A 25593-nucleotide genomic window follows, 5' to 3' on the forward strand; every position below is an offset into this window, starting at 1 on the left:
GCTGAGTAGTAGATGATCTCAAGTTTATGGAGAATAGAACATGGGAGAAGAGCCAGGAATAGTCGAGTCTGAAGGTAATGAAGGCATGAATGGGGGTTTCAGCAACAGATGAGCTGAGACAGTGGCAAAGCCAGGTGATGCTCGTGAGGTTGAAGTAGGCAGTCTTTGTGATGGGGAAACAAAGTGAAAATAAATGCCAGGGTTTTATTTTTAAAAAATACATTTTTATTGACAGGTTTATAAACTGGGTCCATGAGGGAGCTTGTTCATAACCCTAATAAAAAGTTTAATTCAGAAAGAAAAAGGTATACTCTAAATATTTGCTTTCCAAATCTTTGGTATGATAAGGTGATACTCTAAAGGGCAAGACAAGTCATGGCAAAATAAAAACTCTACCCTACCCCCTACTGTAAAATCTGTCAAAGTACAGCTGTGCAGAAAACAGAAAAAACTAACAGCTTTTCTAAACCAAGCCAACCCAATAGTAGCATACTTTATTGACAATTACACAGTTGTAGGATGAGATGGTTACAGTGAATAAAATTCCTAGTCACAAAGAACTTTATCCAGTAACAATTATTTACCAAGCATTGGGTATCAGTGCATGTGCCCACATGAACATGAATAATTGCCCATTATTTTTGCTTTCTAGTCTTCATCTTGAGAAAATGCAAATGATAGCTGATACATTTTTGAAGGATGCAAATAAAAAAACAAAAGTTGAATATAAGACTTAAAAGCTTTATTCTTAAATTAAGCACAGCAATGTTCCATACTGAAAAAAAATCAATGCAAACCACAACTGAAACTAAATGAAAATTTATGAAAGTGGAGAACGGGGTGGGAACTGCCAACATTCCTGATGCATCTGCTGAAACAAAATTTTAATTTCTGCATATACAAGTCGATTGCAGGATCATCAAAAGGCAATTTCAAGGGTCTGTTCCTAATGAATTTCATAGCTGCAATATACCTAATCATTATCCCTAGCCCAACTTCAAAACTAAACATACTGTTCAAATGCCAAACAATGTGTTTTAATTCCAGGATTCAATTTCAACAAATATACTTTCAAAATTTAATTACTCTGCTGCTGTTTATGTTATTAATCATTTTCCAAATTACATCACAAAACAGTTTTTAAAGTTAGTTTTCAAGATGTCAATTTTAAATACAATTCAAACATATACAGATCTACAATCAGCTTGCTCCTGATCTTGTGGGCAAGAGACTTTAAAAATTTCTATCTTTGCATATTGTGAAATAGCTACGGTATTTAGAATCTTTCAAAATGCTAAAACCATAGAAAATGGAACTCAAATTATTTACACAAGAGTACCTGTGGGCGGCACAGTGATTAGCACTGCTGCCTCACAGCGCCAGGGACCCAGGTTCAATTCCAACCTCGGGTCACTGTCTGTGTGGAGTTTGCGCATTCTCCCTGTGTCTGCGTGGATTTCCTCCAGGTGCTCTGGTTTCCTCCCACAGTCCAAAGATCTGCAGGTTAGGTTGACTGGCCATGCTAAATTGACCCTAGTGTCACGGGGATTAGCAGGGTGAATGCTTGGGGTTGCGGGAATGGGGTCTGAGTGGAATTGTGGTCGGTACAGACTCAATGGGCTGAATGGCCTCCTTCTGTACTGTAGGGATTCTATGATATGGGTGAACTGCTTTATGTATTTGCACCATAAGCAACTTTTGTCATCCATTTTTGACAAACTGGCTTTGATCTACCCAAACCAAGCTTGATAGATAATGGTCAAACAATTAGAAACGAACTTTACATCTGAAATATCCAGTAAAATTTTAAGTAGGGAAATTTTCCTGCCCCAGCACTCATTCTTTAAATGCAAAAAATATCTAACTGAGGAGGACAATAAATGTCAAATGAGTAGTTGAATGGCAGAAGACTATATTCCTGAAACAACACAATTACTTCCAAAATTGGCTGAAAACTTCTAATGCCTCAGCTGCTTAGATTTGCTACAACAAAGCACAGCACTTACTAAACTGAAGTTATTACGCATGACTTATCTACTTCCCATCAGGAGAATCATCTTTTCAAGACTCTCTGGTCATTACACCAATGACAACATTATAATGGCTTGGTTACCTTTACAGTTACATTGAACATTCCATCAGATTTTACGGTGGAATTGGGAACAGGAAACTCTTCAACCATTTCAATGTAAAATCAAGCACACTGGAATTTCCATTATATCTATTATTAGCTAGGTGGTAACAATCCCTGAGCCATCATCACTGCGCTTGTTAACGAATAGAAGATTTTGCTACAAATTAATGCCGATTCTCAATAAAGGATCACTTGCATTCCATAATCCACTAAACAAGGTAATGAATATTCCTGCGAGTGGAATTGAATGCTAGAATAGGGATTTGAGCTAATTAAAGCACTTGCTGAAAGGTCCTACAGTATGTTCATTATCATATATTGAATAGTTATTAAGGTCTAAAAGAGGATCCTTAAAGTAATACTCAATTGGATTTTCAAATTTAATTGTGCTCATTCCATATTGGTAGTCATTTTGCAAAGTTCTCCATCTGAATCTTCATCATTGCTGCTAAAATTGATTTTGCAAGTATGCCATGTATGAATTGTATTCATTGCACCTCACCCAAATTTGAACATTCAAAATGACTTGCACTGATGTTCTTCAAAACACATACACAACTTTTAAATATCTCAAAAGTCTTTTGACAAGAGTGAAAAAACATAAACAATAACTGATTGGTATATTTGGAAAATGATACGATCCCCTAAGTGACCAATAACTTTTAAAAGGAAATCCAAACTTCCAATGGACAATTGAAAAGATCACATTACAAGATTTCAAGTTAAGATTTTTGCCGTAGCAAACTAAAAACATTGACTAAATATTGGAGTACAAATTGTCTACTGAAATAAACAACATGAAAATATCCCTCATTTAACTTTACAATGACTGAAAAACCTGATCCATTGTTATGCTTTACTCTGTTCCTTGTGTGGACATTTCATTATCCTAAGCATTATTCTCAGCTCCTTTATAAACAGTAACGTCTGCTGCATGAACTGACTTTCATAATGAGGAGTGAATTGGAGATTCCTTCCAGCCAAAGCTAGGCAAATCTTCCAACCTGCTTAGTCTCTTCAATCCAAGTATGAGCTCCCATCCACTTCTGGCATAGTGATCAATAATGATTTGCTGCCCAAATGTCGCTGCTATTTCTCCCCCAGACTGATCATGTGTGGTGAGGTCTAGTGATATTTTTTAGGAAAATCTGCAAATTATCCTACAACAGCTTCTTATACACTCTTGCTTTCTCAGAGCCCATCTCTGTGACAATGTAATTTAAAAAGGACCTTGTATCCAGGTAGAAATGCGAATTAGATGTCCCCTGAAATCTCCAACTTCATTTTATCTTAAATAGACAGTTTAAAACATAGCCATTTACAAAACCTGACATTCCAAGCACATCCTTGGATTTGGAGACTGACAGTCAATCTACTGTCAGCGCAACTGCTATGGTCATTGTTTACACGTGACTATTTTGCAACCTTCTTCCCAGTGAAATTATCTGGGCCACCTTTTAACCTTCAAGAACAAAACCACACAGTCTCATTGTCAGGTGAATTTGAAACCTGACATGATCCCCTTTATTTCATTATACCCCAAATTAGAGAGACAGTCGCAAAATAATTTTTAACAAAATAATTTCAAAATACATTCAGGGCAGAAAAATAAAGTTCAATGAAATTAGAAAACTCTACACAGCGCACTGACTTTATTAGGATGAGTATAGTCACTCGCAATTCAAAAGTCCAAACAATTTTTTCTTAACACAAGATCCCTTTCCCCAAACCGCCAAATGTTCAAATAAAAGAACAAAGGAAAATTTAATTTTAAAATTTAAGCACAAATTTGAATAAAATACTACAATATCTAGGTTGACTTTAAGAAAAAAATATCACCCTGTAAACCAAACAAGAACGTGAACAATATTCCAATCCCTTGCTTTTTTTAAACAGAAGCGTGCACGGAGTCATTTGGAACTGTCACGCTACTACTAACGTGATCATTCCAATAATATGAGTTTTAAAGCATTACAATCCAGTCAACTGGCTGATCAACACATCTATTTGCATAATCTAAAAGTTTGACATATTCTAATTCATAAATTGTAATCACTCATGTTAAATTATGTCAAAACAGCATAAATCCAAGCACAGAATTCCAAGGCAAAATTCCTGCCCTGACATCTGCACAGATTTCTTGATCCATTTGTACTTATCAACATCTGTTTTGCACAATGAGTTTCAGAGAGTTGTACAAGTACTTTGCGTTTTAATCAAATTTCCATCTCTTCCAAAGATTATACAGAATGCATCTACCAGGAGCATGAAACGAATATAACAGATTCCACAACCATCTCAAAATTTGGAGATCAGTATAACAAGTTCACAAAACAATCTGTGAACCTTTTATATTATTAAAGACACACATCCACAATGCTTACAAAATGTCACAAGCTACACATGAAAGTAGATAATTTAGTGTTTAATGGTATCAATTTCAGGTCAGTTCTATAAACAATAGACAATTCCTGCACAGTCAGAACACTGCAATTTTAAGTGCAAAATAATCAGACTGATCAAATTTTTCTTTTCCCTACGAAACGGCTATAAATCTTGGATTTTAAGATTACAGTTGCAGCCAGAAGGCTATTCAAACACTTTAGATTTTTTTTTAAAGAATGCATATTAATTGTTACTTTATGGAACCAAAAAAGTGAGTATTTCATTTTATTCTTTCCAAATGCTGCAAGCATTTGAGACAGATAGTTGATCTGATAAAATGCTTCGGGTGACTACAGATGTACTTTCTGAACATTACAACTTCCTTGAACTACCTGTCTACTTTTCATTTTTAAAATGATTGATTATATATCTTATTTTATCCGACAGCTGTCAAGTCTAGATTTGTTCAAAGTATATTAGAAAAACAATATGGTGGCATGTGGTGTTAAGTACCCTTTATACCACTAAATCCAAGCGCATCATTCTTCACACAAATAACAAAACATTGAAAATTACTTAAACATCTCCTTAATTATAAAATAATTTTCCAATAGTATCTGAAGAAGCCAAAGTCGTTTCAAGTTTGACTCAACTAAGTTTCATCTGTATTACAAAGAAGCAGCCTTGATACCAACAGTAATGCCCTAATAAGCAAGCAGTTGTGCCTCCAGAGGCATAAACTATTGATTTCTCCCTGCACGACTGAAAGTGAAGTGCTTCCAAAAAGAAAATATATATGGGTGTATTTCATTAAATGCCTCATGTTATTTACCATGGCTAACTCACCTAACCTAAACATCGTTGGGTCTAAGGGGCAAGTTAGCATGGTCAATCTACCCAACCTGCACATCTTTGGACTGTGGCAGGAAACCGGAGCACCCGAAGGAAACCCACAGACACAGGCGGAACATACAAACTGGTCCCTGGCGCTGTGAGGCAGTAGTGCCAACCACTGTGCCACTATGTCATGGGGTGGCAAGAAAAATGCCCATTTTACGTGCCAAATCTGCAGCCAAAAGTCTAGATGTCCTGATAACCTCAGTTGTTTCCCTGTGCTGTCTCTGCTCTGAAATCTACCTCACAATGTTGAATTAGGTAATTTTACAGCACCAGCAGCTTCACGCAAACATTTTTGTCAAGGGTTGTTGCTAATGTTGAATGTCAAGCAAATGTTAACACTCCTTTTCTTCCAGTAAAGCTGTCAATTGTGCAATCTGAATCTAACCAAGTCTGCAGGGGATTTATAGTTCCACTAAGAACTTGCAGGATACCAATCATGTAAGAATTCAAATACAGTCATTCAACATTACACAGTGTGCCTATAAATATACAGCCAAAAATACATATAAAAATGTTCAATAGATAGCTTCCAAAGTTAAACAATTGCCACCCCAATAAAGTTATTTGATAAAAATATTGTTCTAATTAGATGCAAAATTAACTTAGGTATGCATTAATCTCCATTGGTTAATAGCAGTTCACCTCTTCAATAATGAAACTCAGGCAAATGTGAAATGTATTGAAGAGTAGATGCATAAATTACTGAAGTCTTAGCACACCCTTGTTAATTCTGCATCTAATTAAAATGAGACTTGATCAAATAAGAAATATTATCCCTCAGCCCACTGGAGATATTAATTTTGCCTCAGGTTTTGACTCACCTAGAGGTAAACATTTTGATATTGTATACTCAAGTTAATCCATCTTTCAGGATGTCTCCAAAAGTACCCCTTGAAGTAATCAAAGAACACTGCAACCATCTTCTAACATCAAACCAAAAGTAACGCATTTAATTTTGTCTTTGTCGACAAAGGATCCAGTTTATATCCGCGTGGTTCCTTGCTGGCAAACAAAAGGTTTTAATGAGGTTTGGCATTTCTTCAGTTCAAACAGGGGAATTTAACCAGAGATGCATTATATATTAAAAGACAGGCCTTTTAGATATACGCAGAACTCCTTAACCACAACCTACAACTCACTTTATTTCACATTAAAGGGGATTATTTATATATTTACACACAGATATTTTAAAGGATATGTTAAGACAAGAGAAGAAAGTTATTTAATTCCCTCTCATTTCATCCTTTCCTCTTCTCTCCTTCAGAATCAAAACACTACATGCCAATGTACAATAGTAGGCTGGAAAATGATTCAACAGGAGTATATCAAACCCTCAGACACGGCTAAAACCAAAAACAATAGCAACGGAGTGATTTAAAACCGACTCTTTCGAGGGGCGAACATGATTTCACAATGTCTGCTGTCCTGCAGTCCGCAAAGCTACGGAGAAAATCCCAATCCTGGGATTTACTTGAATGAAACTAATTATTGATTTTTCCTAATATAATTTAGTTTTTTTTTGGGGGGGGGGGTGTGCAGGGAGAGAGAGAACTAAAAGAGAATAACAAATAAATCAGACACATGCCCCCCTCGGGTGATAAGAAATGTCTGGATGCTCAAGAGTGTTAAACGCACTGACAAGACAAGTGCAGAAGAGAAAAATCTCACTTCAAAAAGGTTTATGAAGGACAGTCTTTTTTAAAAAAATATTGCTATTCACTGGATAACTTTTAATTTTATTTCACATTACGAGGTATTATTCATATATTTACACATACATTTTAAAGGATACCGTTAAGACAAGAGAAGAAAGTTATTTAATTCCCTCTCACTTCATCCTTTGCATTCTTCCTAAAAAAAATGTATTAATTTGAATCGCCAGGAAGTCCTAAAAATAGATAAATCTGGATCACCAAGAACAAATTGGGGCAAGGGGAAAACTAAATTCCAGTCAATTCAAATCTTCAATCAGTTTTTGTTTCGGGGGGAGGAAAAGAATAAAAAAAAGAGCAAGGTGCCTTCCTGAACATTTCCCAATTTGTCGGCTGCGAATTGGTTTTTTAACCCCCCAACAACAAAGAAGAAGATTTAGAAAGTTTCATCCCATGTAAAGGGTAAGGTGCTCCTTGTACCTGCTGTCACCAGCCTGGTGGCATGAACGAAGGAAGGATCCAGACTGTCCTTCTCGGCCATCAGCTCGGGCAAGTACTTGTTATCGTCCATCCTGCAAGCAAGGGGCGATCCGGATCAGATTTGTCTTTCTGTCGCTTTCTTTCTTTTTTCAAAAAAATAACAAATTATTTAATACTTTAAAAAAAAATCAGCAGAAAGAAAATGTCCGACTCTGCCGGCGGGATTACCCTGTTCGGTATATTTAATTATTATTATTTTTTTGTGGAAAAAAAATATAAAACGCAGATGATTTTCCGAACGAGAGTTTAAAAAGATCCAATGTGTCCCTATGTGGTTTTTCCTCTTCCCTCTCTCCTTTTCTCTCTCTCCCCTTCCTCCGCTTCAGGCGACAACGCAGGTTATAAAGGGAGAGAGAAAGAAATCAAAAATAACCGTCCGCTGCCACCCCTCCCTCCGTCCCGCCCCCCTGCCCGCCCGCCATTAGTCGCCTCTCACGTCGCTCAAAGGCCAGGCTTGCCCCCGATTGGGCCCAGCCGCAGCTCGGTTGGCTCCACCCACTTTTCCCTTGCCCCTCCCTCCCCTCGCCCCGCAACCAGGCACGCTCCCCAGCGCCGGGCTTCTTTGTGGCGGCAAGTGCCTCCTCCGCCCGCCCCGCCCCCCTCACCCGTCAGTCATCCGTGTGGCCCCGCCCCCTAACTCCCGCGCCATTCGCCCGTCAGTCACCCATCTGGCCGCACCCACTTTCTGCCAATCAGTCATCAATCGTAGCCCCGCCCTCACCTCCCTCGCATGTCTATCATCCACTTAGCCCCCGCCCCCCCTCTCCCGCTCCCTCCGCTCTCTCCGCTCCCGGGCTCGGGTTTTCTCTTTGCGGCGCACGTCAATCAAAGCCACCGCACACGCTCACTTCAAACCCCCACCCTCCGCGGCGTAAAATAGCTCCTCAAACTGCAAAGCCACCTCTTTTGTTTCTGATCAAGAATCACAGTCTGGAAATAGTTTAGCATGCACCTCGTGCAGTTCTTCCTCGTGTTCTTTTTCTGCGCCTTCAAACATTATTTAACGTTTTATTTGTGTCGGAAAGGGTATAAAGTCAGTGCAATGTATTGTGGAGTGTTTGTTCATTTTTTTTGTTAATTTCGCAACAAGTGCACAACCAGTGATTTAACTGAGTCCAACCTAAAATAAACCAGAGTTGATGGGTCCCTAATAGTTTAGGATAGAAATAGACAATGCGAGCTGCAGGTTGACTGGGAGAAGTATTTCAGTGTTTTGCTAAGTTTCTTTTTGGGAAGTGGCAATACTGCCTCCCTGTGGTTTAATTGTTGTCTGCATCTTTCCCCCTCTAATTTCTGCATTTATTGATGTCTAAGTTTTTAATGCAGTGATTATGGGAAGTATCTTTTCTTTATTCAGTTGTATCACTTTTTTGGCAAAACTAATGTGGCATTAGTTAGGCATGGAAAATAAAGATTTACATTCCTTATATCCCTCAGGACATCCCAAAGAGCTTTGAATCCAAAGAAGTTCTTTTAAAATGTCTTCACCGCTGTGAATTAGGAAAAAGGGACAACCAGTTCACACACACAGCATGCTCCCACATCGCAACAATCTGATAATGACCAGACAATCGGATTTTTTAATTAAAATTTAAATTTGACAAAGAGTCATTTGGACTTGAAACCTCAGATCTTTTTTCTCCTTACAGATGCGGCCAGGCCTGCTGAGGTTTTCCAGCATTTTCCCTTTTGGATTTTTTAATTATCTCAATTGTGGGACAAATATTGGCCAGGACATCGGGGTAACTCCCACCCTTCCTTGAAATATAGCCATGGGATTGTTTCCATCAACTTGAGAATGTAGAGAGGCCTCGGTTTAACATCTCTGAGAGATTTTTTTAAAAGTTTATTTATTAATGTCAGAAGTAGGCTTACATTAACACTGCAATGAAGTAACTGTGAAAAGCCTCCAATCACCAAACTCCAGCACCTGTTTGGGAGTACACTGAGGGAGAATTTAGCATAGCCAATGTACCTAACTAGCACGTCTTTCGGACTGTGGGAGGAAATCAGAGCACCCAGAGGAAAGCCATGCAAACACAAGGCTCCACACAGACAGTGACCCAAGCCAGGAATCGAACCCGTGTCCCTGGCGCTGTGAGGCAGCAGCGCTAACCACTAAGTATTCCACTTTTCTAATGGAATGAAACTCTAGGTTTATTTCCATCTTTTCTCCCCTCCTCCGCAGAATTGTTTGATCTGATTTTGATTTATTACTGTCACGTGTATCGGGAAACAGTGAAAAGTATTATTTTTTGTGCATTATACAGACAAAACATACAGTTCATAGAGTACATAGGGGAGAAGGAAAGGAAAGGGTGCAGAATGTAGTTTTACAGTCATAGCTTGGGTGTAGAGAAAGATCGGCTTAATATAAGGTAGGTCTATCCAAACGTCTGAGGGAAGAAACTGTTCTTGAGTCGGTTGGATCGTGATCTCAGATTTTTGTATCTTTTTCCCGACAGAAGAAGGTGGAAGAGAAAATGTCTGGGGTGCGGGCGTCCTTTATTATGCTGGCTGCTTTCCGGAGGCAGCAGGAAGCGTAGACAGAGCCAGTCGTCGGAATTCTACCGATCCGCTTGCCACGGAATCAGAGCGGGCGAGGGACGGACAATGGAAGTGTCCATTCATCTCGAATGAGATTTTCCAGTCTGGCTCAAACGAAGCCATAAAACCCCGCCCAATGTGTCAAGTTTTATTCTGCCATTTCAGCTGCATGACGGAGTAGCCATACTTCAATGTCAATAAGCTATTGGACTATAAAAGGCATCACAGTATTGTTTGATGGAATTTGATATCGAGACATGCACACTCTCCATTCATGTCCACTTTGCTAAAGGTTAGCATCATAAGGAAAACTGTCTGATTTGTTTTTCATTCGATCTCTGATACAGCGTTACTGAGATAAGTGCTGCAGCTCTGCACAAGCCAGGAAGTGATGTGGAGATGCCTTTGTGGAGATGTTTGAGATGTGGAGATGGCTGTAGGGATTGGCATTCTAATCAGTATTCTGTAACTTGATTTTGTGTCTCTGTGCCCTGTTTGAGAGCACATTTCCACTCCATCTGACGAAGGAGCAGCGCTCCGAAAGCTAATGGTATTTGCTACCAAATAAACCTGTTGGACTTTAACCTGGTGTTGTGAGACTTCTTACTGTGTTCAAACCAGGAAGTCCAGGGTTTTGATTTGCAAATAAACAGTGATGATTTTTTAAAAAATCTGAACATTGTCTGATGTAAGATGGCAGTACCATGGTTATAGAGTCATAGAGGTTTACAGCATGGAAACAGGCTCTTCGGCCCAACTTGTCTATGCCGCCCAGTTTTTGCCACTAGGTTAGTCCCAATTGCCCACATTTGGCCCGTGTCCCTCGACACCCATCTTAGCCATGTAACTGTCAAAATGCTTTTTAAAAGACAAAATTGTAGCCGCCTCTACTCTGGCAGCTTGCTCCAGACATTCACCATCCACTGTGTGAAAGAATTGCCCCTCTGGACCCTTTTGTATCTCTCCCCGCTCACCTTAAACCTATGCCCTCTAGTTTTAGACTCCCCTACCTTTGGGAAAATATGTTGCCTATCTACTTTATCTATGCCACTCATTATTTTATAGACCTCTATAAGATCACCCTTAAGCCTCCTACGCTCCAGGGGAAAAGGTCCCAGTCTATCCAGCCTCTCCTTATAACTCAAACGATCAAGTCCTGGTAGCATCCTAGTAAATCCTTTCTGCGTTCTTTCTAGTTTAATAATATCCTTTCTATAATAGGGTGACCAGAACTGAACACAGTATTTCAGTTAGTCCGGTTGCCTCTGTGTTCTAAGGTTGGGGGGAGAAAGACATTCAGAGTTGCCACTCCTGTTTAGTTTTCCTGACGCTGATTGCTGTCTAATAATCCCGCTGCAATGTGGACATGTCCCGAAATCGAAATTGGGCTCAGCTGTGAGATCAATGGGCTGGAAAGTTGATCCATCTGTTCCCCAGTGCCAGCCAACCCTTCTATCGTTGTTGGGTAGAGCCAAAGCCTACTTTACCACCAACCCGGCGAGATTCCCATCAATATCAGAAAGACAAACTCTCATTGTCCGGACTCATTTGAAGAATGACAATTTAGGGTAAGTTACCTTCTGTAGAACTGCCTTTTCCTGTGGAAAGAAATTGCAACCTGAGAGAAAACCTCCAGGAGAGAAAGCAATTTGAAGGGTTTTCTTAAACCATCAAAATCCCCAAGATCATTTAGGTCCGGATGACAATTTGCTTAGATGGAATTAAGGTTGCAGACTAATAGAAATCTAAATGAGCTGTTTGGATAATATCCGAGGACAAAATAACAATGCTTTAATAGCTTATAAACAGCATTTGTATTCCAGGATCAGATCACAACATTTCACTAAGGGAGGCAGTGCAGTGGTATAGTCACTGGACTAGTAATCCAGAGACTCAGAGTAATGCTTTGGGGACCCGTGTTTGAATCAAATTCAATCAATAAAAAGATCTGGAACTAATAGTCGAATGATGCCCATTAAACATTTGTCATAAGAGCACATCTGGTTCAATATGTCCTTTTGGGAAGGAAACTACTGTCCTTACCTGGTCTGGTCTACATGTGACTCCAAGCCACATTGATGTGTTGGCTCTTAAATAGCCTAGCAAGCCACTAAGCTTGAAAGTCTGCCAGGAATGAAACCGGATGGAACACCTGGCATCGACCTAGACACCAACCATCTTCAGCTGCTTCATCAATGACCTTCCTGCCATCATAGAGTCAGAAGTGGAGATGATCAGAGTTGACTGAGAAATATTCAGCATCATTCGTGACTCCTCAGCTAGCGAAGCAGTTCATGTCCAAATGCAGCAAGACCTGGATAATATCCAGACTTGGGCTGACAAACGGCAAGGAACATTTGTGCCACACAAGTGCCAGACGATGACCATCTCCAACAAGAGAGAATCTAACCATCACCCCAAGACATTCAATGGCATTAACATTGCTGAATCCCCAACTATGGGGTTACCATTGACCAGAAATTGAGCTGGACTAGCCATATAAATACTATGGCTACAAGAGCATGTCAGAGGCTAGAGATCCCGAGTAACTCGCCTTCGGACTTCCTGAAGCCTGCCCACCATCTACAAGGCAAAAGTCAGGAGTGTTCTGGAATACTCCCCATTTGCCTGGATGAGTGCAGCTCCAACAACATTCAGAAATCTTGACACCATCCAGGACAAAACAGCCTGCTTGATGAGCACCCCATCCACAAACATTTTTTATGTTCACCACCAATGCACAGTGGCAGCAGTGTGTACTATCTACAAGGGACTCTGCAGGAACTCACCTGGGCTCCTTAGAATGGATTTCCAAACGCAAGACCTCGCCAATCAAAAGCAGCATATATATGGGAACACCACCTGCTAGAAATTCCCCTCAGAGCCACACAGCACCTTGACTTGGAAATATATCACCAATCCTTCATTGTCACTCGGTCAAAAACCAGTGATTCCCTCCCTGACAGCAGGGTGGGGGTGTAGCTACACCACATAGACTGCAATGGTTCAAGGAGGCACCACCTTCCCTCAGGCAAATAGGGATGGTTGATAAATGCTGGCTTAGCCAGCAATCCCCACATCCTGTGAAATACGTTTTATTTAAACTGTTGCATTTATTTCTTGTCATTTGAGGTGGTAGTTTCTGTGTACTGGCTGGAGACTTTTCCTGGTAATCAACCGCAAATGACTGTTCAATAAACTTGCAGCAGTTATTTTCACAATTGTTTATTTCTTTGTTCTATCATCATCATGTACCAGTCTTATAACTCACAGTGGCAGCGACTAACATCTGAGTGAGGCGAGGTTTATGTACATTGAAAACAAACTGAATAATCTAACTGATAAAATTAACCATTTATAATTATTGTCATGATGTCTCCACAAAATATGTAGAATGTCAGTCAGCACTGACACATAGAACAAGTTACAATCTGGGGCCTCAGGCCCAGCATCATGCACTCTCAAAGCAAGTACACAGTGTTTTGACATAGAGTGATGTTTTACCTAGTCCTTCACATCAACCCAATCTCCATATCTCTGCAGACCATGACATTTTCTTTCTTTGTTTAATGGGCCTTTTTTAGAACCATAGAAACCCTACAGTGCAGAAAGAGGCCATTTGGCCCATCGAGTCTGCACCGACCACATCCCACCCAGGCCCTACCCCCATATCCCTACATATTTACCTGCTAATCCCTCTAACCTACACATCTCAGGACACTAAGGGGCAATATTAGCATGGCCAATCAATCTAACCCACACATCTTTGGACTGTGGAAGGAAACCGGAGCACCCGGAGGAAACCCACGCAGACACGAGGAGAATGTGCAAACTCCACACAGACAGTGACCCAAGGTGGGAATCGAACCCAAGTCCATGGAGCTGTGAAGCAGCAGTGCTAACCACTGTGCTACCGTGCCACCCAAGCAAATTTTTCTTTTGCTTGCTGTGGATTAAGCTCTAATATTTCATTTTTTTTTCCAGACTATCATTGAAAAGCCGAGGGCATGGCTTAGCAGCAGCATTTTTTCATCAGTATCAAAAGGTCGTGTGCTTAAGACCTGATTGTTGAGACAAATTTTAGGGTGGCAATTCAGGAAGTTCTGCATTGTCGGAAGTGGAAGTCGGATGGGACATTCAACTGTTCCCGCCTTCTCAAGAGAACGTGAAAAACCCCGTGGCATATTTCCGGAAGACCCAGCTGTTAATTTTCCCTACAATTGTATTCCCCTGGTTGTTATCATGTTGCTGCATGTGGAAAGTTGTTGTGCCCATATTGACTGACAAGTTTCCCACAAAGTCAAAAGTACCGAATTGTCTGTAAAGCACTGTAAGGTCCTAAGTTTGTGAAGGGGGACAATTCAGCGCCTCCTCTTTGAAATAGTGTCATGGAATCTTTCATGTACATGTGAGAGGATAGGCAGGCTCTTGTTTAACATATCACCTGAAATGCCACATCTTCAACAGTACAGTTTGCCTCAACAATGCCTTGAATTGTCAATTAGAATTTTAGGTTTGAGTCTCTGGAGAGGGACTTGCGCTCACAACCATCTGATTCAGAGGTTAGTGTGATAGCAGTGAGCCACAGTTGACACAAAGTACAATCATAGAGTCCCTACACAGCAGAAAGAGGCCATTCATCAAGCCTACACTGACAACAATCCCAACCAGGGCCCATCCTCTAATGAAACCTTACATATTTACCCTATAATCCCCCTGACACTAAGGCGCAATTTAGCATGGCCAATCATACTAACCTGCACATCGTTGGACTGTGGGAGGAAACCAGAGCACCCGGAGGGAACCCACGCAGACACGGCAAGAATGTACAAGCTCCACACAGACAGTCCCCGAGGCCGAAATTGAACCCGGGTCCCTGGTGCTGGGAGACAGCAGTGCTAACCACTGTGCCATCATATCATTCTGGAAGGAATGTAAGGAATAAGAATGCAAAATACCTTCAATAAAGTAGAAAAGGGGTGAGATCTTCCCACTGTTTATGCCAGTGCGATCTCCTGGTCCCGCCAATGGTGCACCTCCACCACAGGTTTCCCAGCGGCGGGGGAGTGGGGGTGTAGATTCAATGGGAAATCCCATTGACAGCGGCGGGACTAGAAAATCCCACTGCCAGCCAATGACAGGCCGTCTCCCACTGCCAAGAAACAAACTGCAGGGGGGGCAGGAGATCAAGAGAATCTAAAGGTTTAAAGGAGATGTAAGAGGCAAGTTTTTTACACAGAGGATGGTGGGTGCCTGGAATTCGCTGCTGGGGGAGGTAGTGGAAGCAGATTCAATCGTGACTTTTAAGGGGCGTCTTGACAAATACAGGAATAGGGTGGGAATAGAGGGATATGGTCCCCGGAAATGTAAGGGGTTTTAGTTCAGATGGGCAGCATGGTCGGTGCAGGCTTTGAAGGCCGAAGGGCCAATTCCTGTGTTGTAATTTTCTTTGATATTTGTTCTTTGTTCTAAAATTTAGGATTCGTGGAACTTACTTTAATTTCAAATTCAGGGAGATATAATTCCCTTTTATGTGCAATGAGCAAGCTGGGTACAAATTCTGTTTGAAATTATGTTGGTTTACCAAGATCAAATGATGGCTCCTAATTTTCCCTAACATCAAGACCACACTTCTAACCTGGCCGACACTGTTGCCATGTCCCTGAACTGTAAATTTGTGTTAAAACTCAAATAGGCAGTTGGAGAAGAATAGAATGAAACCAATGCTACTACAATGTCTCACTTAAAAGACGTAAGATCATAAAAGATGGGAGCAGGATTATGTTGATCAGCTCATCAAGCCTGCACTGCTATTCAATAAGATCATTGCTGATCTGCTTCTGACTTTAACTCCACTTTTTGAACATCACATGACCCGCACTTCCCACTCACTCCATAACCCCTAACTCCCCAGTCAAAAATCTGTCTAACCCAGTCTTGAATGTCTTCAAAGACCCAGCCTCTGTTGCTCTCTGAGGAAGAGAATTCCAAACACTTATCACCATCAGGAGAGATTCCTTAATTTTAAACCGAGCCCCCTGGTTCTAGATTCGCCCATGAGCAAATTGCATATCTTGCACCTCTCACTAAATAATCTCCTTTTCAGTCTGCTTCAATAAATGTCAGTAAATCACCAATAAATACCTGAATAAAAATAACACCCAATGATACTAAATTAACACTCTGTTATTTAAATTTTAACATTTGTTTTATTGGCTGACATTCCTTCTCCACCATCACTGTTCCTTACTGAGCCTGTAACTGACCTACTTGCTCTATTGGTGTTTCAGCTTTCGATACAGCCTGGTTCCTAGCCAGATTTCACTCTGCTGGGCCAAAATGCAAACATTCCTCCATGTTTTTCAGATCTTCCACTAACTTCCACTTCCCCTGCAGTCAATTCTGCAAACCTCTCAGATCTTCATTCTTATAGAAATATCTTCATCAGTCAGTCCTCCAATATTCTATTCTCAAATAGCTTCTGGAATTCACTCATCAGTCACATTTGTCTCCAAACATGGACAACAGTTGATTGATACCAACTCCATCTCATTGTGGGGCCTCTGATCTCAACTCTGGACATCTTCCTACTGCCTCATCTCTTCCCCACTTACCTCCAGGATATCCAAATGATTACTATTGAACCCAGGTCCATACAATTTGAATCTGCCCACTTGTATGCATGTTTTGGCTGCCACCTTGGACTTGAGCCTATATCTTCTTTCACCACTTTATTTTCCAGCGCTTTTGTTGCTTCTTTTCGCTTTACCTCCTTCTAGGTGTCCCTTTCCTGTCTTCATAGGTCATTTCACTTCACCCCTTGTGAGTACTCTGCACTCTCAAATCTCTACCATAACCCTGAATATTCCTCAACCTTCTGACTCTTCTGCGCTGTCCCAGGTCTGATTCTCTCTTTGACAATCTACATCTTTGCTCTATCCTTCTCTAGGTATTCCTTAAAGGGTTCACCAAAGAACCCATTGCTGTCTCCTTAGACAGCAACTCAACTAGTCTATCCAATTGTGACAATGACCTTCCTGTCCAGGGCACTGGCTGGAAGCTGATCCTGTCTATCTCCTCTGTGTCCAGCTCAATCATTCCATAGCTGACCCTATGGACTCTGCCAGTGGATCAATCACACTGCCCCTCCATCCATCCCCCTCCCGAATGTCTGTTCACTTGTGAACAAGACCCTTACCATCCATGAGCTCATTGTGGATGCTTGCATCAACATCTTGGCTTCAATGAAAACCTGGCTGAGGGGTGATAACACCTTTGCCCTAACTGAAGCTGCCCCTTTGGCTATAACTTTCACCACTTGCCTCTCGCAGGCAGTCATGGTTGCATAGATCTTCTCACTGAATCATATGGTCTGGCTCCTTACTCCATAGAATCCATAGAATCCTACAGTTCTGAAGGAGGCCATTTGGCCCACCGAGTCTGCACTGACCACAATCCCACCCAGGTCCTATCCCCATAACCCCATGCATTTACCCTGCTAGTCCCCCTGACACTAAAGGGCAATTATTTAGCATGACCAATCCACCTAACCCTCACACCTTTGGACTGTGGGAGGAAACCGGAGCACCCGGAGGTCACACAGACAGTGACCCAAGCCGAGAATTGAACCCGGGTCCCTGGCACTGTGAGGCAGCAGTGCTAACCACTGTGCCACCGTGTTACCCCTCTTACTCATACTCTTTGGCACTTATTCCTCCTTTGAGCATCTCACCTTGTTCCACCCGCTTTCCTCTCTCTTTTCCACATAAGTACCATACAAATTTCTTCAATAGGCTATCATCACTGCTTTCCTCCCAGAGCATTTGCACCGAGTGACTTCTCACCAGTGATTTTAACCTATGTTTCAACTCATGCTCTCTCTCTCTCCTCTAAGTTTACTGCCCCCTTATCCTCTCTTTTCTCTCTCTTCATATAAACTCAATTTAAAATCATTTCCATCCCCGTTGTCCTTGCCATCTCATGTGCCTTCAGAATTCTCATTATGCCTATCACAGATAACACCATCTCTGATCATTTCCTTGTGTTGTTCTCAATCCAGATCCTCTTTCTCGCTCCCAACCCTACCTCCTTCTATTTCCACCCCTGGGAAGGGACACTGCCACTGTTCACATCCAAATGCACATTCAGAATACCAACTCTCTAGCCTTTTGCAGCCGCTGATCAACCCTTCACTTGCACCTTTGATGCCATAGTCCCCATTAAATCCCTACTCTCATTCGCCTTAGCTGATCCCCTAATGCAGCCCTCACCTCTGCTCCCTTATATTCCAGCAATGCAGTCTTGAACTAATTTGGCAGACAACTGATTTAGCCATTCCCCACCGGAGGCAGGGTCACATAAAGCTCTATTGAGCTCAGCTCTGGGATGTTAAAACTGTTCCCTATTCCGGTATCATCCTAGAATGCAAAGATAACTCTGGCTTCTTTTCTTTTTTGCAAACCATTGTCGTAAACCTCTCTGCTCTTTCTCCTCCATCCTCACTTCCAAAAGGTGCAAGGAGCCCCTGGAGCTCTTTGTCATTAAGATCAAGACTATCTGATCAGCTGCCTCTGCTGCATCCCTCCCTTGCATTGGCCCACTGGTCTGGATTTTCTCCAAGTTCCCCCTTCCAGCTTTGCCTTGAATTTGTGTTTCTCTAGTTTCTCTCTACCTCAATTCATGTCTTTGAGCTTCTGGCATCCATGAGATCCATCTCCTTCACCCTCCCTATTCCCTGTAAACTCCTGGCTACCCAGCTTCCATTCTGGCTCCCACGTTAGTTGATATTCTTTCTCTCCTCAGTTACTGTCTCCATAACCTACAAATCCTCTGTCTTCATCTCCCTTCTCAAGAAAGCAACCCTTGACCCCCAACATCCTTGCAAATTACTGCACCATCTCCACCTCTCTTTCCTCTCGACAGTCCTCAAATATGTCGCCACTTCCCAAATCTGTGACCATCTTTCCCAGAACTCCACAGTACAAAATGGTTCTTATCAATGTTGCAAATAACATATGTGACTGTGAGATATTCTTCTCCTCCTTCTCAATCTGGCTGCAGCCTTTGACAGAATTGGTCACACTCCCAAAGCCTTCCCATCATCCTCTAGCTGGGTGGCACTGCACTCGCCTGGTTTGTTTATTCTTATCTATCCAATTTTAATTGGAGAATCATCTTCCTGCTCCCACACAATCACCTCTGATGTCCCCCAAGGATGTGTCCTTGGCCTCTCCTATTTTTCATCTACAGGCTGAGCCTTGACAACAGCATCTGAAAATATCAGATCTTCAGGTTGGAAATCAGGCATATCCCGGAATATGTCCGGCAGGACTTCTTGGAGGTCCCAACACAAGGACTCCGTGGGAATTGCCCAGGAATTTTGAACTTCCTATGGGCAATTCCCTTGCTCCCCATGACGCTCTCTGAAAATGTCTCCGACTTTGAGTTAGAGCCAGAGACGTCAGATAGCTCCCGACTTTCTAACCAGGATGGTTATCCAGGAAATTTTAGACAGAAAATTCCTAACATCCTGGGTAACTAAACAACTGATTGCCTCATTCACTCATACTGAGAACCCAACAACTCCCTAAACCTCCTAATACCCCCTCGATCCCCAACCCGACATGACTAGCACCCAACCCAACTTGACTAGCTCCCACCACCTGAATTCCCCCAACCCCCGAAATCTACTTGACTAATCCACAACCCACTGCTGCGACCTGACAACTATCCCTCAACCCACTCACCCGCCTGCCACCCTACCCAATTCAATCATTTGCTCTCCTGTCACCTTACCCATCTCATCCACCTCACCATCTCACCCACCTGCCGCCCTACCCACCTCACCCAGCTCACTCACCTACTTACCAACCTACCCACCTGCCACTCTATCCACCTGTGACCCTACCCCTTACTCTGTCTACCCACTGACCTTACTCACCCTACCCCCCTTTACCTACTTCCCTTATACACTTACCTTCCCTCTGTAACTTTCCAAAGGCACTTTGGAATATTTAGACTCTTTACCTACTGAAATATGGCAGCTGCTGTAAAGAGGGGTTGTGACTTTTGCATGGATTCTCTGTTCCCTATGAGGTTTGACGCGTTGGGTTGGATGTGAAGGATCCTCAGCTGGAAGATCACTCAGAAGAATCAGAGAAAGATAAGTGTGCATATTTTTGCTTGATCAGGGTTGAAAATAGATTTTCTGATCCCGATCAGAAGAACTGGTCCTACATGTATACCGATGACACCCACTCCACCTCACCAACTCTTAATTCCCACAGTCTCTAAATTGTTAGACTGCTGATCTGACATCCAAAATTGGGTGACCAGATACTTTCTCCAACTAAATATGGGAAAGACTCAAGTCATTGTCTTAGGTTTCTGCCACAAACACTGCTGTGTGGTCATCGACTCCTCTCCTCTTGCTAACCACCGTCTGAGGGTGAACAAGGTTGTTCATCATTTTGGTGTCATGTTTGTCCCCAAGATGAGCTCCTAACCATGTTGGTATCTGTGTCATCTCTACAAGATTATGAGGGGGATGGACAGAGTGGATAGGGACCAGCTGTTCCCCTTAGTTGAAAGGTCAGTCATGAGGGGACATAGGTTCAAGGTGAGGAGCAGGAGGTTTAGTGGGGGGATGTGAGGAAAAGCATTTTTACCCAGAGGGATGCATTGCCTGGGAGGGTGGTAGAGGTGAGTTGCCTCACAGCCTTTAAAAAGTACCTGAATGGGCACTTGGCACATCATAACATTCAAAGCTATGGACCAAGTGCTGGTAGATGGGATTAGATGGGAGTTCATGCATTTCTCATGTTTAAGTGCAGACTCAATGGGCTGAAGTGTCTCTTCTGCGCTGTATGAGTCTATTCTATGATGCTAAGACCACCTATTTTCACATCCATAACATCACTAAATGATATCCCTGCCTCAGCTCATCTGCTGTCAAGACCCTCATCATTTTTTTAACTCCTGGTCAAGACTGTTCTAATGCACTCCTGGTTGGCCTCCCAGCTTCTACCCATTGTAAACCTGAGGTCATCCAACACTCTGCTGCCTGTGTCCTAACTCTGACCAAATCCCATTCACCTACCATCTTGTGCTTGCTGACTGAGATTGTCTCCCAGTAAAGCAACGCCTTGACTTTTAAAAGTCTCATCCTTGTTTTCAAATCGTCCATGGCGTTACTTCTCCCTATACCTGGAACTTCAGTAGGTCCCACAACACTCCGAGATATCTGTGCTCCTCCAGATCTGGCCTCTTCAGCACCTCTGATTTTAATCACTCTGCCATTTGTGGCTATGCTTTCATCTACCTAGGCTCTAAGCTCTGGAATTTCCCCCCTAAATCTCTCCACCTTTCCACCTGCCTTTCCTCCTTAAGATGCTACCTAAAACCTATCGCATTGACTTAAATTTTGGCCATGCATTCCAATATTGTCAGCTGTGCCTAGGTGTCATACTGTGTTTTATACTGCTTCTGTGAAGCACCTTGGTGAATTTTGTGACATCAAAGTCACTATTTAAATACAAGTTGTTGTTGTTGTCCCTCAGGACAGGCGATGGCCTAGTGGTATTAATAGTGGACTATTAATCTAGTTACTCAGCTAATAGTCTGGGGAACTGGGTTCAAATCCCGCCATGGCAGATGGTGGAATTTGAATTCAATAAAAAAAATCTGGAATTAAAAATCGACTGATGACCATGAAACCATTGCTGAGAAAACTCGTTTGGTTCACTAATGTCCTTTAGGAAAGGAAATCAGCCTTCCTTACTTGGTTTGGCCTATGTGTGGCTCCAGAGCCACAGCAATGTGGTTGACTCTCAACTGCCCTTGGCAACTAGGGATGGGCAATAAATGCTGGCCAGCCAGCAATGCCCATGTCCCACGAATGAATAAAAAACAAAATCCTCTGTACTCCTTCCTCTTTCCATTCTATATCTTCATTTTGTTGAAATCAAGACACTGGCTGGGATTTTATGCCCTCGTAAAAGGCTCATAAAATCCCGCCCGAGGCCCATGGAGAATTCCGTTCAGTGAGCCTGTATCATCTATTACTGCAATCCCTTCGTTCCCAGGACCTAGTCCCTGTAAAATTCCTTCCTTTCCCGATCAGTTTTCACTTTGCCTGGTCATCTACTAAAATCCTAATTTGGCATTAGTTCTTCTTTTGCCTCATCCTCTCTGGGGTTTTGAATCTCAGGAATGTAAATTCTCAACTCAGAATGAGCTTTAAAACCCGTGAGGAAAAAGGTCACCCACAGCCCGTCAACTAAAGGTATAAGTTTGCACAGGGTGATGTCTGTATTGCACTTGTGCATTAGCATCAGCCACAGTGCTGACATGTGCAGAATCAATCCCAGTGGCCTAACATTCTGCACTGTTATGTTCAGAGTGGGCGAGATCCACAGCATGGTTCAATCTCAAATTAAAGCTGGCTTCATTGAGATGCATATCAAATTAACATTTTGTAATGTTTACCTGCTGCAAACCTGGCATGCATTCACAGCCAACCTGCACTGCCTGTTCCTGTCAGATATGTCAAGCCACCAGGATTGAATGTAATGGATTAAATTTGATGCGCAGTGTTCACATTGAATTAAACAAGTTTTATTTAGGGAACACTCTTGTTGCTAGTTGGATAACCAAACCTCAGTATATTGCTGAATCGTATCAACCGGGAAGATTCCAGGTTCAAACTCAGAGCTCAAATGAGTTATGCTGAGGTTGGGATGGAGGTGCTGTATAAGATTAGCAAAGGAAAATTCAGTGAATGTTCCTTCTACTGGTTGCAATCCAGTAATCCCTGCCAGCAAATCCACCCTTTTTTAAGAAAAAATACATTTTCATTGTCTCAATGCAATAATCCTACCTTCCCTCCTCCCCCACAGCCATCCTGCTCTGCCCAAGACCGCAAGGAACGACAAAAGGTTGTGCATGCAGCCCAATCCATCACACAAACCAGCCTCCCATCCATTGACTCTGTCTACACTTCCCACTGCCTCGGCAAAGCAGCCAGCATAATTAAGGACCCCACGCATCCTGGACATTCTCTCCTCCACCTTCTTCCTTGGGGAAAAAGATATAATTCTTTCATAAAGTGTTGCTTCAAGAGAAAGGTTTTCATCCACAATTTTAAAATCTAGACGAAGCTGCATCAAGTGAAACTTTTGTTTCTTCTCCTGAAGGCTTTTGTTGATGCAAGTGGACCGCATCCATTCTTAGATAGCTTGCTGAAGTGGTCATTTGACATTTAGGGAGATGGTGGTGTAATGGTAATGCTCTTGACATGGGTTCAAATTTCACCATGGCAATAGGTGGAATTTAAATTCAATTAATACAAAACAAAAATCTGGCAGTGAAGGGTGATCTCAGTGTGGTGAGTATGAAATGATCACCAATTGTTGTAAAAACCCATCTGGTTTATTAATGTCCTATAGCCACTGTACCTGGTCCTGTCTATATGTGACTCCAGATCCACAGTAAAGTGGTTGACTCTCAACTGTCCCCTAAAATGGTCTAACAAGCCACTCTGTTCAAGGGTAATTAGGTTTGGGCAACAAAGCCTTTCCCCCATACCCCTATACATTGTTTCAATTTAAATAATCATCCAATGCTGTCTTGAATGCCTCGATTGAACCTGCCTCCACCATATCTCCAGGCAGTGCATTCCAGACCTGAACCATTCATTGTGTGAAAAAGTTTTTTCTCACATCACATTTGCTTCTTTTGCAAATTTTTAAATCTGTGCCCTCTACTTCTTTATCTTTTTAAAGAGCAGGAATAGTTTCTCTCTCCCTCCTCTGTCCAGCCCCCTCATGATATCTCTATCAGATATCCTCTTAGCCTTCTCCTCTCCAAGGAGAAGAGTCCCAACCTCTCCAATCCTCATAACCAAAGCTTTTCATCCCTAGAATTATTCTTGTAAGCCTCTTCTCCTCTCTCTCCAATGCATTCATATCCATGCATGCATCATTATGAGGTGCTTCGAAAGGTTAGTCATGGCACGAATCAATTCCAGCCTCCCAGACTACCTGGATCCACTAGAGTTTACCTACCACGCAACAGGTCCACAGCAGATGCCATTTACCTGGCCCTGCACTCAACCCTGGAGCAAGGACACCTATGTCAGACTCCTATTTATTGACTACAGCTCAGCCTTCAACACTATTATTCCCACAAAACTCATCTCCAAACTCCATGGCCTGGGCCTCGGCACCTCCCTCTGTGACTGGATCCTGAACTTCCTAACTCACAGACCACAATCAGTAATGATGGGCAACAACACCTCCTCCACGATCATCCTCAACACCGGTGCCCCACAAGGCTGTGTTCTCAACCCCCTACTATACTCCTTATACACCTATGACTGTGTGGCCAAATTCCCCTCCAATTCGATTTTTCAAGTTTGCTGATGACACCACCGTAGTGGGTCAGATCTCAAACAATGACGAGACAGAGTACAGGAATGAGATAGAGAATCTGGTGAACTGATGCAGCAACAATAATCTCTCCCTCAATGTGAACAAAATGAAGGAGATTGTCATTGACTTCAGGAAGCGTAAAGGAGAACATGCCCCTGTCTACATCAATGGGGACCAAGTAGAAAGGGTCGAGAGCTTCAAGTTTTTAGGTGTCCAGATCACCAACAACCTGTCCTAGTCCCCCCATGCTGACACTATAGTTAAGAAAGCCCACTAATGCCTCTACTTTCTCAGAAGACTAAGGAAATTTGGCATGTCAGCTACGACTCTCACCAACTTTTACAGATGCACCATAGAAAGCATTCTTTCTGGTTGTATCACAGCTTGGTATGGCTCCTGCTCTGCCCAAGACCACAAGGAACTACAAAAAGTCGTGAATGTAGCCCAATCCATCACGCAAACCAGCCTCCCGTTCATTGACTCTGTCTACACTTCCCGCTGCCTCGGCAAAGCAGCCAGCATAATTAAGGACCCCATGCACCCCGGACATTCTCTCTTCCACCTTCTTCCTTCGGGAAAAAGATACAAAAGTCTGAGGTCACGTACCAACCGACTCAAGAACAGCTTCTTCCCTGCTGCTGTCAGACTTTTGAATGGACTTACCTGCATTAAGTTGATCTTTCTCTACATCCTAACTATGACTGTAACACTACATTCTGCACTCTCTCGTTTCCTTCTCTATGAACGGTATGTTTTGTCTGTATAGCGCACAAGAAACAATACTTTTCACTGTATGTTAATACATGTGACAATAATAAATCAAATCAAATCAAATCCTTCCTATAGTGTGGCACCCAGAACTGTACACAATATTCTAGCTGAGATCTAACTAATGTCTTGTCGAATAAATTCAGCATAACCTCCTTGCTCTTGTACGCTATAACCTATTAATGAATCCCAGAATACTATATGCTTTATTCCATGTTCTCTCCACCTGTCGTGCCAC

The 25593-nt window shown here is 42.2% G+C and overlaps 1 protein-coding gene across 7 annotated transcripts in view; it reads right to left on the reverse strand.

Annotated features, from left to right (window-relative positions):
• Positions 1 to 8010, reverse strand: part of khdrbs3 (KH domain containing, RNA binding, signal transduction associated 3) — a 175316-nt gene extending 167306 nt beyond the window's left edge. For 2 of the 7 annotated variants that reach the window (XR_013498294.1, XM_078215796.1), the window contains exon 1: positions 7552 to 7930. Coding sequence is in view for 4 of the 7 variants with exons in the window: in XM_078215796.1 (XP_078071922.1) it covers positions 7552 to 7642 (91 nt within the window). In the remaining 3 variants the exon portion in view is untranslated. Of the gene's footprint in view, positions 1 to 7551 lie in introns of all 7 variants that reach the window. The other 5 variants (XR_013498295.1, XM_078215797.1, XM_078215795.1 and 2 more) reach the window with 5 other exon arrangements.
• Positions 8011 to 25593: the final 17583 nt, after the last annotated feature.

Source organism: Mustelus asterias, chromosome 7, assembly GCF_964213995.1.
Source record: "Mustelus asterias chromosome 7, sMusAst1.hap1.1, whole genome shotgun sequence".
Classification (NCBI taxonomy): domain Eukaryota; kingdom Metazoa; phylum Chordata; class Chondrichthyes; order Carcharhiniformes; family Triakidae; genus Mustelus; species Mustelus asterias.